The following is a 19,348-nucleotide window of genomic DNA, read 5'->3' as shown; positions in this document are numbered from 1 at the left end:
TCTCATGTCGTCCACTAAAGATCCCAACTAAATAGATGATGTTTAACTAACATGTCACGGACACCATCTTTTAAAGGTTGTGATTGTTCTTTCTTAGGTGGCAATTCCCAATCTGGATTTAAATTAAATGCAAATTGACTCAATATTCTCAATTCACATTTAATTTGTACCCACCCAGGACTATTTACAAAACTCCACGGCTGATACCTACAAAATGAATGATGTATAAATTATAAAAAAAATTGCAAGTAATTTATATAATAATTCATTCAATATTTGTCACCATTTTTGTACGATCTCCACACAAGAACATAAAACTTCGAGCCATAAATGTAAAACTTGTTCATTTAATCCTAGACAAATAAGAGATCGTAGTTTTACATCCATTTGCGCATGTGCATTATCATGCGTTAAATTTATCGATTGAACGCATCGATATAACAGCTGCAAGAAACAAATTATTTTGTACATAAATTACACAGAATGAATTATTATAATATTATTAATTATTAGTATTACCTCTTCTGGTGTAAGAACTTTACCATCTTCGTCCAGTCTATATGTTTTGCAAAGTACTAATCTGCTATAAACGGAATTGAAATCTTTCTCTACCTCTCTATTAGAGGCTTCTTCTATAAAAAGCCATGGATGACATGGTCCACCTAAAAATGATGGTCTGCGCATTCCATTTTCTAATACTGCTTTTATAGCAGGACATAAAGTTCCCCTAACTAAATCAGTAACAGCTTCACTAACTGCATCATCTCCAGCACATGTATATTGTTTACTTCTTTCATCTAATAATTCTACGAACTTTGCAGGAAACCATCCCCTTAAACCATTGAGTTCTCCTACCCAACAATGTTCATCTTTTTGACTTAAAATCGTGATTATATCATTTTTTCGGAAACCCAATTCATCATCATCGTGTCTTTCAAAATCTGCAATAGAATGACATTTGTACTAATTATGAAAGTAATTATTTCGTTTAAATCAAAGTACCTAATAATGCTTTAGCTCTTCTTTTTCTGGTACGTGATACATTGACATAGTTGTCATGATCCTTTGCATGACTTTCCATAGTGTAATCTGCTATAAGTACAATGTTACTCAATTTTGAATCGACATTTATAAAATGTCTAGCAACTTGTAAAACAGCTTCTCTTAAATCTACCAATATTTCTGAAATATTTACCATGTTTGATTGTTAATCGTTTAAAGAATTTACTATGATTAACAAACTTTGTCTTGTGTTTACGTACCTGTTTGACGAATGTTTTTCGATTTCGCATCATCTTCATTGTCGTCATTTCCAAATAAGAATGTTTGTAGCATTGATTTACTTCTTTTCACTTGGCGCCTTCATAAAAATATAGATAATTGAGAACAAATTATAATAATACGTATATATATAATCATAATATTATACGTATGTAATTGTAAATACCGTACCTATTAAGATGCTGCTTTGGTAAATTTGGTACAGCATCAGGATTACCTACTAATCCGCCTTGAACAGCCATCAAATACGCTAAATGTCGACGTCGGTGTGTTTCAACCAGAACATCTGTTAACGATCCACTTACTTCTAATGATATCTACAAAGTAATTGTAAAAACTTAATTCTAAGTTATGACAATTATATCTAACAACTTAATAATTGAATAAAATTTACATTAAATAATTGTTCTACATCATCAATATCTCCTGGTATATCTGAGAGAGCATTAAATATTTGTGCAGAATTTTCCAGTTGTCTTAATTCAGATTCTGAAAAAAACAGTAAATATTATAATCAATACATCACATAATAAATGTAATATACTTGCAACAAATACAGGCATGCATACCTTTAATTTTTAACATTCCGAGCGTAACTTGAAATAAAACTATAGATCCATCAAAAAGAAACATGTCCCATAGGCGTAGTAATATTTTCATATGTACAACTGATGCAAACAAAGTCAGGAACCAGTGCAAAGATATTAGACTTAATTCTATATCATGTTGAACCAGAACCTGATCTATGTCAGGAAGATAATTAAGCACTAGTGTACGAAGTACTCTTTGGTCAGCTTGAATACCTGTGTGATATTAAACAATTAAAAATGTATTTTTCATATTACTACTTATTATATAAATTTTCTAGTACATTACCCAATAATGTCGAAGAATAGTAAGATGCTGGCAATAAATCTTCTACTATTGTAGCCATCATCCAAAAAGCATCTTCTTCCTCTAGGAGCAATAGGAGAGAAGCTGCTATTATTCCTGTACCTTGGCAGTACCTTTATGAAATAAATGCACAATAATAGAACAATAAAATAAGAATATTGTAACAGTAGTTCATAAAAGCACTATTACCCAATGTCAGGATACAACCAAGCAAGAGCACGCATAACACGTCTCAAACGTGGTATTCCAGTACTGTGAAGATGACTAAAACATGCATTGGCGGGCATAATGCGAAGCAAATCCTTTTCTATCTGTTTATTAGTCATTAAAGCATCATTGCTTGATGCTTTTACTATATCTTTGTATGTTATTTCAGTGGAACATTTTTTTTGTAATGCTCCTGTAAGAGGTAAAATATTATAATATATCTATTATGAAGTACTACAATTTTTAGGTATTGTGGAGGAATGTTAGACAATTGATACCATAGCATAAACATTTGCTTGACTTCATTTGTTCTCTTTCAAACACTTTTTATTTACACATTATCATACAAAGTATCATATCACAAAGTACCATACAAAGTACACATTTACACATTATCATACACAGTATCATACAAACACACTCATTTCTCATACTAACAATATTCAAATATTTCAATTTACGGAAATTTATTTTATTATATATATATTATACCTGACATTCTCATCCAAATTTGAGGTCTAAGCGAATGAGGTACACCATGACGGACCATATCACGTAATTTATCTGTACGAGGTAATCTTCTATCCAGATTCTGCCATGAAATTTCTGTTACTTCTTTGTTGTGACTGAACTCCAATAAAGCAACCCATTGTAATCTAATTATGTTAAGTTTACTAGTTTTCATTACAAGGTATATTGTAATTAATATATATATTACATATATATATGTAAATATTAGCTTCGTACCTATGTTGAGGATCCTCAACAAAAGGAATACCTAACAGTTTTTTAGAGCTTTGCTCTGGACCATCTTCTTCTTCCACACGAAAACCAAATTCATCAAATCTAAAGTATTTTGTTATATCAAATCAACCGTTATCACATTTTCACATATTAAAAAAATATATATTAGTATAGTTTGGTATACATTATAAAAATCAAGTTATAGAATGTACCTATATTCAGGTTGTGAATTAGGATCATCTGGTTGATTTAATCTGGCTAAAATATCTTGGGGCCACATGGATGGTGTCAATGCAGAAAATGGTCCTCCAGGAGCAGGAGATAATATTTCTCCATATAATCCTGTGACTTCCATTTCGAATTCATCTTCAGATATAGCTGTCTCCAATTTTTTCTGAAAAGTAGAAACATTACACAAATTTAAATTAATAGCAAATTAACAGATGTGCAATAATTTTCGCTAGCTTTATACAAATTAAATTTCCGCAGAAACTTTTAGGCGAATAAATGCATACATCTTTATACATTACATTTGCTAAATAAATAAATAAATTGCAAGTATATTTAAAGTAAGCGGATCAAAACACTTACATTATGATCTTCTTTTCCAACATAACCTTCATGATCACGAACATTGAACAAAGATTTGGCGATATCCATTTTCACAAAATTTCAAACTTCTTATATCTTAATATACTCGATCTTCTTTTAATTATATTCTACTATTTGTATGATATTGCACTTGTCATGTTTAATAAATATTAATCTTCAAACACTGTTGACACTATTGACAGTTCCCTATTCGCTTCGCTGTTCAACGAAGCTAATGTTAAATTAAATCAATAACTATTTTTTAATGTTTCATAGAACTGTTAGATTGTTCAGACTGACGTAGCTTCTCTTGCACTTCCTTCAATGCATCACGATGATTAAATTTGTTTCTTTAACTCTCAGTAATTATCCACCACCTGGCTTTTAGTTCCTAAGATCCTAAGATCCCATTCAATCCTACTCTTTTTCTTTCTTTATCACTATTGCTATCCATATTAACCCACGGTAAAAATATTACATACGTAATTCTAATTAGTATCATATGCATTGGATGCATTGCATCATTGCATCATTGCATCTGGTCACTGATCATAGTGGGATCGTAGATTTTCGTAGATATTTAGCGGTTGAAAAAATGATGTTGGATGAAGTTGGATGATGCTGGAAAGAAATAATCTCTTACTTTAGAGAGTATAAGTTTCTTTATTAATGGAAAATTATTTATGATTATTTGGTTATATTAAAAAAAATAGACCAAATTCGTGGATGGAAAGTAAAATTTGGATTCAAGACGTTGTAATTTTAACAATTTTTAATAGTTATAGCGTTACATATTTATATTTCGGCTTTTAGTAAAAGTACAATTGTTACAATTTATTAATTTCGTTTGTAATTGTATTTCTAACAACTACGATCAATCGAATCATGTCAATGCGATAAGATAGTATTTTTTGCGAAATTTTGCGCAGTTCAATTTATCACAGTCTGCGGTTTATAGTTTAATACAATCATTTACAAGATTATATGAACATAAAAAAAATACATATACATTCTTAAATCACATATAAATATAGCTACAAAATTTTATATTTTACAATTGGTTTGTTTCCTTCAAGAAATTCTTGATTATTTCGTAATTTTGAACATTCCAAACCTGAATGTCCTCTTGAAATATTTATATTTATAAATAAATTTATGAAATTAGGTAATTTTGTAATTTTGTCAATTCTCCAAATTTTTAATATTTTTGGGTTTGTCTTTCTATTTAAATGTTTCTTCCTTCATAACTCAAAAACGGCTTAACATATCTTTTGATAAAATTATATATTCACATATAAATAATTCTCAAATTTGGAAAACAGATTATATCTTTAAAAGTTTTTTAGTGAGTAGGTGAACAAATCTATTTATTTGTACTCTCGGATACAAGACGCATAATAAATATAGTAATCAGCTAAGTAAAATGAAAATTAAAAAATATTTATAATATTCTCTAGTGTAGAATATACTTTACCTCAACGGTTTTTTTTAAACCGACATTCACGTGGAATGTCAATGTTTGTATACATCATTTCACATGAATATCATTGTTATGGTATAATTAAAATTAAACTCGAATATATTTTAAAAGTCTGATTGCTTGTGTTATGCCAAACTTTTATCCTTTATTCATATTTAAAACGCAGTACCTAAAGTCATATCACATATTTGTTCAAATATTGAACCTGTGTTTTCAGTTACTGTTGATTGCTGAAATAAATTTAAATAGACTGTTCAAATACTACAGTTTGTTCTGCATATCTTTAAAAGCTTGTAAAAAATGTGAAATCCACTTAATTTACTAGGCTTCTTTTGTAATTTATTCAGAAGTGTACATATTTCATAGGGCTAGTGTTATTTGTTGAATTAAATTAATATTTATTTGTTATAATTGAAGTAAAAGATGATACATTTTGAAACGTGTTCAAGTACTCGGCATTTTACCTTACACGAGTTACAGTTTGCGTTTGATAGACGGCAGGTGTGCTCATGGGGAATAAAGCGGGAAAAGTAGCGTGCGAAGTTCTAGGGTTTTTTGTCAGACCGCGCGCGTATCGAGCTGCGAATTGGACTTTACCGCCGACATTATAGATAGAAAATGAATCCGATTGGGTAGCGTGGCACGAAGGCCACATCCGGCAGCAGCACTGCAGTATTGGTCGATCCCGCTTCGAGCAACAGCGAAGTTGGTCGAATTTCCTATATATTATTGATAAATAGCTCGCGTTGCTTGTGTGACTTTTAACTAAAATCGACGTCGGTGTTCGTGTTCAAAAGAGGGAAAGTCTGAAACCGCCGGGAACCGCGTTCGTACACGACGAATACCGAGAAGTGACGGAAAAACGGTTAAGGAGTCCGGCGCGTTCCTCCTGACGAGAAATCGGCCGAGGGATTATCCGTGCATTGGGTGTGACGGACATTTATATCCGTGCGAGTTGCACGAAAGTCGTGCCGTGTTGCGTAGTGCTCCGTGAACGCTCGATTATTCGTGGATCTTGCGGGTGTATGTGCGAGATTATGTCGAGCGCCACCGAACCGAGGTGAGCGTTATAGGAGGGGAAACTGCCTAAAAGAAGCTGCCTTCGAATCTGTTTTTTGCTCCGCCATTGTACGCCACACGAAGAGTGCCGCGAAGGAAGCCGCTTGCCTCGTTCTATCTGTGTTCTCGTTCGCGACTGCTTCTTTTTTTCTTCCCGAACCGATCGTTGTTCAAGCGTGTAAACGGCGCCTACGTTCGCGTTAACGCACAGTCTCGTGGTTACGCTATTCACCAGACGAAACACGTTAGTGTCCTATCTCTCTCTGTGCGCCTTCCTCTTTTGCTTCCTCCGTCTCTCTCGCGCTCGCATCTTTCTCGGTTTTCTTCGCCTCCTCTGTCTTTTTCTCTTCCTCTCTGTGCTACTCTCTCGATGCTCTCTCGGCATCTCTGCGGAAGTCGCGTGTGTGAAGGTTTTTCGCGTACGTGGACATCGCCGACAACGCGAAGTGATTCGTATAACGACAGTGTTGGGCACAATGTAATCCGTGATTTTGATTCCTATGCAGTCAGTAAACACGATCAATGATTAATTAACATAATTGCTCATCGTGATTAATGATTAACGAATAATCAGACACGATTAAACTTTGAAAGATTACAGGTTAACGATTTGTGATTGCAGATTGCAAACGTAGTGGACGGTTCTCGATTAATGTGACCATTGTGGGTGATTATTAGGAAAACTAAACGCAAAACTAATCACTGCCCAACTCTGGTATACGGAGTGCCATTACCGGGGATACAAATCTTGCGCGTCATTATGCAATAGACGTACAGCTGACGAGAGAGGACTACCTCCTCCGTCGAGGACGAGGACGGCGGTGGTGTTTGTGGCGGAATGTTTTTATCTTTGTTTTCCAATCCCGTACCACGACGAGGAAACGCTGCCGCCGCCGCCGCCGCTCATTTGGTTTTCTATATTTCGCGACACGAGTAATCACGTGGGAATGCGTCAAGCGATGCTAGCGTACCTGTTATTAATCTCCACAACATGTACACTCGGTAGCGATACAGTCAGACCTCCGGTAAGTTTAAGTCAGTGTAACAAACATTTCAAGTTATATAGAGATTTCTTATTATCAAAATTTATGATTTATAAAGTTTCAGTAAACCACTTAGAAGATTGTTAAGATTACTCATAATATCAGTACTCTTTTCATTGCATACATATAAGTTTAAAGTGGGGAGATTACGATTTTCGTGGAATCGCGATTTTAATCGCGTTTTTATCTAACTTACTTTATCAGAAAAACAATGCTGCAAATCGCACATCTCTATCATGTTTAGTTTAGAAGTTATATTTATTTAAAGTTTGATAACATTTATTTGACAGAGGGACAATGACCCTTCTTCTTGGAGATTTTAGCCTTTGACTGTGAAGCTTGTTTACATTCTGTAATACGTCATTATAATATACACAAATCTCTCACTGTTTGAAACATAATTTTATAATACCTCATCGCATTGACCATGATTTGGAGCTATGTCTCCTAAACCTCCAAAGAACAATCATACCCACCCAGTGAATCTACATGAATAAATTTCAGAGCATTTTACAGTGCTTTTATTTAATATAATTTATCAGATGTGTAATACTCCAAACTGTAATTCTCTATCATGTTTAGTTTATAAATTATATTTATTATAAATATGATGTTATCAAATTTTAAATGGATATAACTTCTATACTAAATGTGTTAAATAAAAACACTGTCAGATTGCAGCGCCACAGAAATTGTAATCATGCCTTTAAAGTCGTTTCAACTGCACAAAGATGGTTATTAGTAATGAATGGTGATTACAGTGACTTATTGTAATTAATGCTTTTGGCAATCTGCCTTTTTTTTCTGATTTGAATTGTCAAATAATTTTGAGTCTTTGTTAAAAAAGAATGAGTGGTACAATTTTTTAAGCAGTCTTCAAGGTTTTCAAACAAATACAGTACTGATACTGATAAACTAAATCTGTAATTTTGCTCTGTGTTAATGTTATAATGTTATAATTTCCAAAATAAATGATATAATCAATTTTTACTAAAGTAGAGAATTTATAGCAACATAAAAACTAAATACCTATTACAAAATCCTACAAAATTTAATATAAAGGCAATACAATGTAAAGAAAATTGAAACACATTAGTTGATTGATCTTTGAATCATCAGAATTTGTTGAATTGCCAGAATATACATAAAAAATTGATAAATTGAATTCCAAATGGTAGAGTTTTGTTTATAATTTAAATTCCTCAAGAATTTATGAAAGAAATTAAATATAATTTTAATTTACATAGGTTTGAATTCTAGAGGTCCGACTGTATCTATTGTAATTATGTGTAAAATACTATATAGCAGTTATTAATGCAAATTGTACATCTTTGAATCAGTGCCGGATTAAGATTTTGTAGATTTCTGGGCTATAGGTACCATGAGGCCTCCGATATTTTCTAATATATTCTTCAAGATTAATAATTAAATGAAAAGTCAAGCATTTGCTTTATGTAATTTCTGGGAAACACATTTCTTCAAAATATTGGCAATACTGAGATTTTGAAAATATCGTTTCTAATTGCCATAAGGGGAAGGCTGCTTAATCAATCTTGCACTATTATCAATCTGTGTGCATTCTTTAGATACTTTATCTTAGAAAACCTTCTTTATCCAATTACATTAGTTATCATTAAACACAAGTACATAGTGCTAGTTCAATATCAGTTCGGAAATGAAGAATTTGAGCCATTATTTACAATAAGGGTATGGATATCAGAAGTAATGTTTCAGACTTGTGCCTGAATTCATCAAATTACCTTAAATTAATTTCTGCAGGCCATTTTGCTGGCAGAAACCTCTGGACAGTAGTTCTTACAGTCTTTGCCTTAATTTGGCTCTGTTTCGAATGTTTTTCTTTCATATCTTTTTTTTTTCTTTACATCACTTTTTTCATATTGTCCACACATCCTAACTTTCTCAGACAAAATGTCTTCTAAACTGTCATTTATATTTGTATTTTTGTTCCTATACATCCGAATATGTAAATAACATATTATTATTGTTTGTTAACAGTTGCATACTGCTTTGGGTTAGTCTTCGTTTGAAGTTCAGTGCTCGAAAATAGTGATCTAGTGCTGGAGCATATATCTTCGTGAGAAGAAGCGATCTCTTGCCATATCAATGTTCTTCTTTTGTTATCTTGCTTGCTTTGATGTTACTCCAACGAAAAAGATTGTCCTGAATACTCTGCAATTTTAAATATGCTTCCTATCTACATGCAAAAAGAATAAGGTGAGCAAAACAGCAATTATTCAGTTAAAATATTATTTAGTACTGTGTGTATTACTAAGTAATTCATTATTTATCTAAATTGTTTTCATTAAGTATTTATATTGTTTTATTAGTAATATTTATTTACCTATATATTTATCATTTTATTATTTTGTCCAATGATTATTAGAACATTTTATTTGTTATTTATTCTAAACAGTTTAAATAACTTTCAATTTCTACATTTATAATTAATTTTTAGTATAAAAATGAATGTTTCATATATACATATATTATATTAGCAAAACATTTTATTTAAAATCATTTTATTTCACTTTTATTATATTTAATGTTAATTTATTTTTATATTACTCTTACATAAAATTCTTTATTCACTTATAATGTAAAACAATGTAAGAATAGAATGAAATTAATTTTATCAACAGTTAGTATAATCTAGGAATTTTAAATCAAAATGATATTAGTTATTTTGTATCGAAACCTTTATGATACTAAAATCTTTACAATCAAGAATTAATTTATGTTTATCGGATGATTATGTTTCCAAAGTTTGTTACAAGAATTTTAGAGTTGTAATCGTGTTTCCAATATAAAATGCTCCGATTACTCCCTTAAAGTGTATAAATACTTCCATTATTATTTAAAGATTTATTCTTATTTTATAATTTATTTACAGGTTAATTAATGTGACCGGTTGGCTCCAAGCATACAAATGAAGAAACTAAACATTATGGATATGGAAAACACTGTCGAAACAACATAATATTTAACAAGGAATGAATAGAAAATAAGGAAAATAATACAAAGAAAGAAGAAAATCGTAAAAGGGAATTATTTGGGGGATAAGAATAGATACTAAAGGCGCAGGACAATAAACTAGTAATGGATGAATGGGAGTGAGTACAGTGCACGTGAAGTGCAGGTGTGGGTGCGTACGCACGTGGGAGCCTCTGGATGTCGAGGCCGCAGCACTGGCAGTGTCAGTGGCAGTGATGGCCCCTGCTCTGACGGAAGGCGGTCCTCAAAAGCCTGAAAATTTGCTCCCTTCCCTTCCAGCTGGTGGGTTCCTTTCCCCAGAGCAGGCTGCAGAAGTGTGTCAGAATCGTGAAATTCTGGCAAAATTTGTTGTCTCTGAAAACGTTCAACCATCAAAGATTGACGAACAGTGTTTACATGGTATATCCAAGGATCTCATTCGTGATGTCATCAACTCGAAATATGCCAATGATCTTGATAGTTTGTCTACATTTACGCACGGATCTGACCTGATTACAAAAAAGGGATTAATTAAACAAGACTGCGAACAAGCAGACATTCTGGGCAGTCCAGAAAAAAAGTTGACTGATATTATAATGAACGACCCATCTATGGGTGATCAAGCGGACAATATGGGTTTCTTAAAATCAAGCGCAGACTTGCCTTTGGTGGGCTCAGAAACTGCAGGAGACAATAAAAATCTGGATGTGGATCAGATAATGGCCTTCGGTACCGATATAACTACAGACAGTGAGCAGTGCAACATGGGCAATGTCGGCGATATTGGACAGAACGTCGAAGATATTTTGCAAGTTATTAAATCTATCGAAGGGGTGGAAAATGCAGAAAATATATCTGCAGGTAATAGTGAACCGGTGCAAGGCACTGTGGATGGAGTGGAGATGTTTTCTATGCCCGAGGAAGGATTTGCTTCCTTTGATCGGGATTTACTTAACGATGTTGATGTTATGAGTATCTGCAACAATATGAATATTGCTGACACAGTGGACCAACAAAAAACCAACAACTTAAAGTTGCAACAAGATACTGTTGCGCAGAAACAGTTTGAGAATGAAAGGAGATGTGCATTTCTACTAAGAAGACTGAGGAAGCTTCAAGCAAGATTAATAGGGAGGCATGTCGCAGAAGAAAATACAGGAGTTCTCGAACTTGCCCATCACGGAGTGAAGAAATATCTTTTTCAAGAATTGGTTAATATCAGTTCTAAGTCTAACGTTAGAAACTTTCCTGAGATTAGTAGTAGTTTGAATTCGTTTTTGCAAAAAATTGAAAAGATGTGTGTTGCTCAGAGCAATAGTGTGAATCGTCAGCGATTATGTTGCCGATATTTTGGTGGTGGATCACGTGACAGTTTGGGTAGTACTTCTGGCAATAATGGCAATCGTCAGCCAGTGTTCGGTACCCCTCAAGTTAAAGTTAAAGGTGACGAAGTAGAGAGTGTGGCCGGACCTCTAGCTACGCAACTGCATATCGTGGAATCTAATCTTGACTCTGATTGTACTGCGTCTAGTAGTGGTGGAGAAAGTTGTGATGAAATGCAGACATTTAATAATCCTCATCAGCAACATTTATCAATGTGAGTTTTAATTCTTTTTTATAATAAGGAATCCGTTTTTGTTTATAATTGAATTATGGTGTATAATATCTAACACAGGCATGTTAAACTCCTTTCAACTCTACAGCTAATTTGTACTTTGCTGCCAATGTGCGAGTAGATGTACAATTATCTTATAAAAGTCAAAGATATTTTAGAAACCGTTTTTAGTCATACTACCATCAGTTATTATACAGCCTTATCACAAGCAAACATATCTAAAAGTGAAAAACAAATAATAATTCCTCTTGGTGATTGACTCAATGTTTGCTTTTGTTAATCTCTTTCATTTCATAAAAATTGTGGTCTATGCAAGATGTGCTGTACAATATGTGTGTTTGTAACTTATTTATGAAACAGTATGGGGATATTTAGAAAGAAATTGTTTTCTTAAATAATATTATTTCTGGTTTTTGAACCATTTAACATTGATCATTTAAATGTTTTGTTGTCCTTCATTATAGAAGGCTGTGTACATAAATATGTACTCCAAAACGTAAATGGTATTTCTCATAGGAAACAAAGATGTTTTGAGGAAAATGTAATAAAAACGTTAAGTGGTCTATAAAATTGAATACATCGCGTTTGACATGCTTGATCTAGTAGATGATCCATAAAACTATTCTATTTATTCTTTATTTCAAGTAACATGGAAATATGTATTGTGCTTATACCCATTTTAATAATATGTATAGATGTGCTAACAAAATAATTTAGAAAACTGTAGGTATTGTTTACCTTTCTAAACAATTTTCATTATACACATGCTTTCACAATACCACTTGTTATTACATATGCTTTCTGCTGTGTTTAATAAGACACTCTTATTTTATATAACTATTTTAACTCAGTAGACACATAAAGAAGATGGAAACCGAATAATATTCTGAGCCGGTTTCAAATCATTTTAGTTAAATAATGTTCTCTGTTTAAGAATAGAATAGAATGTTTACATTTTAAATACAGTATGCTGTTTCTCTACTGTTTGTCCAAACGTTTAATGAAAGTAGTTATTATATTTAATAGAAATGAAATGAAATCAATATTTTTTTTAAGCAATATAGAAGCAATGTGATTCACTTTCTCAATGCTTCAACCTGATGATGTGTAGGCCCTCCTCAGGAGAACAAGATATAAGAAATAATTGAAAATCAGAAACAGGATGGAAGAAAAACACATTTGTCTAAAAATTAAATTGAACGTGATGACGGTAGAATGCACAATGAAATTTATCACTTTTGCCTATAGTAACATTGCCATTATTTTAGAAACATGTACTCGTTTAATCATCATAAAATAATGATATGTTTGGCCTGAAAGTTTAATATATAAACATGTGAGGCACGTTTTCCATTATTCGATCAAGCCGATATTTTAAAAGAATTATATTTTTAAGCATTAGAATCATTTTAGAGATAAGACTAAATTAAATTAAGAACAAATATTTGCTACACTATTTAGTACAGCGCTGTACTCGCATTATGGGGTTTTTCATATTCAACTTCAAGAACTTTGGAGTGCGGTTTCTCATTATTTAATTGAAATCAATTTTTGTAGGGATTACGTTTTCATGATTTTGGATCATTCTAAAGAGTGAGAAATGTTTAGGTACAAAAATGATGTATGTAACACGTTCAGTGTTAAATTTCTTTTGTTTTATTTCTCGTTCACGTCGCATGATACTCTCCAGACAACTGAAAACATTCACTCACGATGCGTGAGCTGAAGTCCAAACAAAGACAGAAGGTGATATACGTAAAGTGAGAGAATACTGTGATGATGAAAAATACGGGTAGAAAATGGTGGAAAATTTAATGAGAACAGTTATAACATTTTGTAATACTTGTAAAGGAAACCCTCATCTTTGTTTAACATTAAACCTACCACGACCGGTCAAATTGCCGTTTTCAAATGTTTATGTACAGTTCTTATATACAATATATCAGTTATAAACAATTGTTTGATGTATTATTCAATTCAGTATCACGTGAAATATCTGTGCATTCAATTGAAAAGTGTATTTAAAACGAGTCATTCGACCAATTCCAATGGAAATAGATACAAATGAAATGCCGGTAGATTTAGTGTTAAATTGTTTTAATGAATTACGATAAGTTTTAATAAAATATTGTATTCTTTACTTAGTATTTTAAATTCAACAAGGACTGATTTCGCCTAAACGAAATGTTATTAAATGATCTCTACTGTGTAATATAAATGGAAAGTCTAGTATTGGTAATCTATGTTAGGTAATTTCTATATATGAAAAATTGGTATTGAATTTAATCCTTTGGATGCCACTGATTGGCTCATGGCATTTAAAGGGTTAAAAATATGTATGTAATGTTATAAGATAAAAGTTTCTTTTAAAATATCAAGAAAAGATTAATCAGTAATCATATTTAAATATTAACCCTTTGGATGCCACGAGTCGATCTTCGTATATGAACCGAGGGCCGATAGATCGACCCCTGGCATCCAAAGGATTAAAAAAAAATTTGTTAGGCGTGTGAGAAGACACTGACATAAAAATCAGCTTCTACTACAAGAATTTACTTAAACATGTTGATTGGTCATTAATAGAGTTTGTTTATTCTTCATTATGTTTAGTGAACATACAAGACGTATAAATCATCATTCTTATCTTCTTTTTTCTAAATTCATACAATTTTTAAGATAATAGTTTTGACTATTAAGAGCAAAAAAATTTAATACAGTCTAAACTAGTACTGAGAAAGTTCTGCAAGAGGGTGAAGAAGGTTAAGGTTATCATTGTTAAACTAGAATATTGAGAAAGTGAATAATGTTGTTGTAATACTAACAAAATCATTTACAATTTAATATAATTTAAACAAAAATACTTGACGGTAATATTCAAAGTAAAATTCACAATATAGTTTGAAAGATAATTTAATATTTATGAATATAAGAATGAAATTGTTCTTGAAAAAAGATTTAAAGTATTCTGCACTTAGTATATTTTTGTTAACATTACTTGTAGATCAAAAAGAGCAGCATGGAGGTATGCTCAGGATCGTGCAGGTGTAGCAGCAAGATGGACATGGTTACAAGCACAAATATCAGACTTGGAATATAGAATTAGACAGCATAATGAATGGCAACAGCGTATTAGGAAAAACAAGGGATTAGTGATACTTGATAATTCAGAAACAGTAAATGGGTATAGTGGCGTTTTACCAGGTTCTACAGGACGTTATAATTCACCGGAAGGTGAATTACCAGCTAGTAGAACACGGCCATTTGCGTGGAGTTATTATAGAAAGCGAAAACTGTTACAAGTAGACAGGTTACACGAAGTTTCGAAACGTGCAGCAAAAGCATCAACGGTAAGATGCAATTGTGATAACACATTACCCCCGTGCGCTTTATGCACTGGAAGATTGGACCCAATGCAACCGCAAGAACCAATCGAACAGATGTCTGTACAAGAACGAGTTGCACTTGTCGATCCTAGTTATCATCCTGTTTTATCATTTCCTGATGGTAAATAAAGTATTATTTATCTCCCATATGCCGTAATAAATAGATCGATCTCTTTATTCTTTGTGTAACTATACGAAAGGAATATTTAAATTTGTTACAAGATATACAAATCTTAGGCGACATGTATAATTTGTTTAAATATTTTTGTTACCTAGAAATTGTACAAGGGACTCACCTTGAATCTATCATGAAGTCAGTGGAGTGGCAGCAAAAAATGTTGAGAGGAAATTTACGAATTACACGGCTGAAGGATAAAGACAGTAATGAGAGAAGGAATAAAAAACTTCCAGGGCATAGAGCAAAATATGCAGCTCGGTTAAAAAAGTCGTCTTCGACTATTCTTACAGCGAGTATGTATTGTATAATATTCTGAAGTTATGTATTTATTTATGTATTTAATTCTATAATTCAGTCTGTAATTTTTATTGAATAACTAATGAATCAAAAGTTGTTTATCTTTCATTCAATTCTTTGTATCTAGATGAGAATTCCTTTTACAATTAACTTCGTTTTTGCAGGAATTAAGAGAAAAATGTTGAAGGGAAAACGAAACAGGCTTGGTCATGATAGAAGCGTACACGGTATAAGCAGAAAGAGGGTGCAAAAATTGCCAACTGAAGATGATGACGATATTAGTGCACTTTCCAGCTCTAGTAAACATTCGTCTCCAGTGCCTTCTCCATTGCATCATACTGCTGTTTCGTCAGAGAAAAATACTGTTAAGGAAAAAAGTTCCACTTCCCATGGGTTGGTATCATTGACTAATTTCATGAAAAAGATTTAATTTCAAATTAATTTTGTTGGGAATATAATTTTTTGTTTCAGACGCCTCAGGCAAAATTCATACGATATCGATAATATTGTTATACCATATAGTGTAGCCGCTTCAACTAGGCTTGAAAAATTACAATACAAAGAAATATTAACACCAAAGTAAGTAATAGTTTATTAAATTTTTGTATTCTATGTTTAAAATACGTAATGCATTTATGTTACAATATATCTTTTTTTTTTTTGTTTAAATAAAGGTGGAGGTTGTGCGATGAACCATTAAAAGTGGATATTAAAAATGGTGTTATGCACAGGCCTAGTCAAGACAGTGATGTAAGTGTTAACTTTATACATATCAAATGAGTCAATTTCTTACGAAATATCTTTATAAAATTAATAAATAAAATTTTACCTACCAAAATTAGTTATTAGTAATTGATAATTAGCTTATCCGAACGCAGTGTGTAATTATGTTGTAAGATTTAAAACATATTCTTCAATGGAAACATGTAGTTTAAAAAAAATGCGTTTCGTCCTAGATTTTCAGAGAATTCTTCACTAAGCCGTTCCTTATACACAAATTGTGCTTATCCGTAATTTGAGTCATTTGGATAATCAAATTTTTTGAGAAACAAGTACTACTATCGATTTGAAAGTTCTTCAGTAACACGAGACTTTATATATGATACTTTTGGGAAAATTACTCGTTTCGATTGAAGAACACCTTTTAAATCTTCTTAAGAAACGATTATGTGTCGTAATTTAAGAAAATAAATTGTTATTTAAAAAATATCTTTCTTTGTTTTACAGTTCGAAGATATGTCGGATGAAACTATTGCTTTGAGGCACGAACGGAGTGAGCGAGAGGAAAACAAGCGTTTTATGACGTACGTGAACATGCCACATCAGTCACGTATTCGTCATAACCGCAGAACGGATAGTCGTGCGGATAGTGGTGCAAATACACCAGGTGAATACAATTTTTAATATAATAAATTACTTATCATTTTTAAGTAAAACCACATGACGACTTTATAGGTAAAATTGGAGTTTGCCGATATGCTTGTCTCGTTTCGTCTTTTGAATATTTTCCAAAGAAGGAAACGAGACAAACATATCGGCAAACTTCAGGTTTATTGGAAGTCTAGGGTTGTAGCGTTTAACGATACTTGAACGTATGTCAAAGGATTTTTTTAAATCTTTACAATTGTCAATTTTATAACTATTTGAAGTCGAGTGCTGCCGTTTCTTCAATAAAAATATAACTATCGATCTAGTAAACGAATGAAAATGAGATTTTAAAAGGTTACAGTAAGGACATGAGTAGCAAATGAAAATTATTTCAGTTAAAGAATATCATGTTTTTGCTATTGTTTTAAACAAATGCAATCTTTTAATGGATACCATCATTTAAAAAAATTCTGAGAAATTAAGATATAGTTCTATTTGCTTTCTTTATAATCAGTCTATCAAAAAGATAGACATCTTAAATTTTGATCTATAAAAATTAAATTAAGTAAAGCCAATTGGAGCATGCCTGCACGGCGTGCGACAGACTCGATCGAAACGGAAACTGATCAAAGCTGTTTGTTATCTTGTTTTTTTAGATCCTATGTCTCCGCATGCCAGTGATTTTGGTGGAGATATTATGTCGCCAATTACCTCACCTCCTGCGACTCCTTCGCACATTCAAGACTCGGACCACCAACCAAATTTGGACACACATCGATCACATACATCTGCTTTACAAAATGCTTTGCGACGTCGTACCACACCTACGTTAAGAATAGGGAAGGACGACACTAGTACTTCGGTAAATGAAGATGAAAATGAGGTATTATTTCTCTTTATGTAACATAAATATTATCACTATATTAAAGTAAGGTTCTGGTTTGCTAGGTGATAAAATGAGTCATCTTCAGGAACGTGCATTTTGAGAATAAATTATTATACGACATTCGAATTTCACATTATGATTTATTAATGTTTAAACTATTAATATGTGCAACTAAAATTTAAAAAACTAAATAATATTTAATTGTAGAATGTACCAAGTGGTAACATCTAAGAAAAGATAGATGTAATAGAAAACGAAGAGAATACTCTTAAACGTTGATTTTTCATTTAAACAAATCAGAACCTTGCTTTAATGCGTACAATAATTTGTATAAATATCAAAAGTTATGATATTCTAAATGAACCACTAACGCTTTTAATTAGATTTTGCCATACGAACCAAGAGTATTTCCATTGTCTGAAGAAGTTTATGACAAAATGCTGGAAGTGATGCCAGATGGGCATTGGCAAGCTTCGTCAGCGTCTCTTTGTTCCCGCGAAGAAGAAAAAGCAGATGATGTACGTACACTGTACTTATATTAAATGCTTCACTATTAATTACCTAAGTCAGAACTTCTTATTACAACCAAATGTGTGCTCGTACTGATTATTAATATAAACTTTGAGCCAACTTTCATGGCTCCTCGAGGCTGTCTCTGGTAAGCAGTGCCATTTGATGCTTCCTATTCTAAGATGATTCATTTTATTTTATTGCATATTTCAGAGTTTAGCAACATTTAAAAGAGATCGCATTACGTTTACGTAATTTTATATTTTTATAAGCATTAGAATCATTTAATGAATTAGTCCGCTGTTTGTTTTCTTCGGCTGTTATAAGCTTGTAATGTATACATATATGCAGAATAATCGTCGGGAAAAATAGTTTTTTTTTTTTTACATAACTATTTAGGTAGACGATAATATTTCGTTTCTAGGATGGGGAAGTGGATTCTCCAGAGTCAGACTCGACGGAATCGGTTTGTTGTGACATAGAAGGCGAGGATCCCAATGATCCTGAATGGACAGTAGCTGACGATAGGGATACTGAAAAGGAACGAATACGTCCGACGGCTAAGAGATAGGATAAAACCTTTAATAAGTACAGTATGTCTACATCGTCGTTACTATATGCAGAAGCTACCTGTCAATTGTTATATATACCTGTCGGTCATGTAACATGCACCTTAAGTTAATGGTATTACGAATCTGTAAAGTGTATTATAAATATAAATTTTATAACTTCATTCTGCTTAAATCAATGGAAAACCTTAATAATTGCTTTTAATATTGCTATTTCGGCCAAAGCATTAGAATTGTATGGATATTTAGAAT

At 32.3% G+C, this 19,348-nt stretch overlaps 2 protein-coding genes across 7 annotated transcripts; one reads left to right on the top strand and one right to left on the bottom strand.

Annotated features, from left to right (window-relative positions):
• Positions 1-8: 8 nt before the first annotated feature.
• LOC128873795 (small G protein signaling modulator 3 homolog) lies at positions 9-4,246 on the bottom strand. Its single transcript, XM_054117650.1, has 14 exons — positions 3,718-4,246; positions 3,339-3,520; positions 3,130-3,228; positions 2,875-3,038; positions 2,365-2,575; positions 2,158-2,288; positions 1,851-2,084; positions 1,676-1,770; positions 1,453-1,598; positions 1,263-1,360; positions 1,003-1,182; positions 520-941; positions 284-444; positions 9-207 (listed from the first exon to the last, which is right to left on the bottom strand). Exons 1-14 carry the CDS (start codon positions 3,784-3,786, stop codon positions 15-17), a joined length of 2,385 nt encoding a protein of 794 aa, XP_053973625.1. The 5' UTR covers positions 3,787-4,246; the 3' UTR covers positions 9-14.
• Positions 4,247-5,838: 1,592 nt separating this feature from the next.
• Positions 5,839-19,260, top strand: LOC128873793 (KAT8 regulatory NSL complex subunit 1). Of its 6 annotated transcripts, none has more exons than XR_008456485.1 (13): positions 5,839-6,257; positions 6,879-7,281; positions 9,316-9,534; positions 10,211-11,887; positions 14,907-15,409; positions 15,565-15,759; positions 15,928-16,156; positions 16,235-16,342; positions 16,438-16,513; positions 16,991-17,150; positions 17,788-18,014; positions 18,401-18,675; positions 18,952-19,092. XR_008456485.1 is itself a non-coding variant. In XM_054117643.1 (13 exons), the coding sequence occupies exons 4-13, from the start codon at positions 10,425-10,427 to the stop codon at positions 19,096-19,098; spliced, it is 3,243 nt and encodes a 1,080-aa protein (XP_053973618.1). In that variant the 5' UTR covers positions 5,843-6,257; positions 6,879-7,281; positions 9,316-9,534; positions 10,211-10,424; the 3' UTR covers positions 19,099-19,260. The 6 variants fall into 6 exon arrangements, 5 of the variants coding, with proteins under 5 accessions (XP_053973618.1, XP_053973621.1, XP_053973620.1 ...); XM_054117643.1 differs by having other exon boundaries at positions 5,843-6,257; positions 18,401-18,535; positions 18,952-19,260; XM_054117646.1 differs by having other exon boundaries at positions 5,843-6,500; positions 18,401-18,535; positions 18,952-19,260.
• The last annotated feature ends 88 nt before the right edge of the window (positions 19,261-19,348 follow it).

Source organism: Hylaeus volcanicus, chromosome 3 (assembly GCF_026283585.1).
Source record: "Hylaeus volcanicus isolate JK05 chromosome 3, UHH_iyHylVolc1.0_haploid, whole genome shotgun sequence".
Classification (NCBI taxonomy): Eukaryota; Metazoa; Arthropoda; class Insecta; order Hymenoptera; family Colletidae; genus Hylaeus; species Hylaeus volcanicus.
The sequence above is the reverse complement of the archived record's forward strand: the minus strand, read 5'-3'. Positions and strand labels throughout refer to the sequence as shown.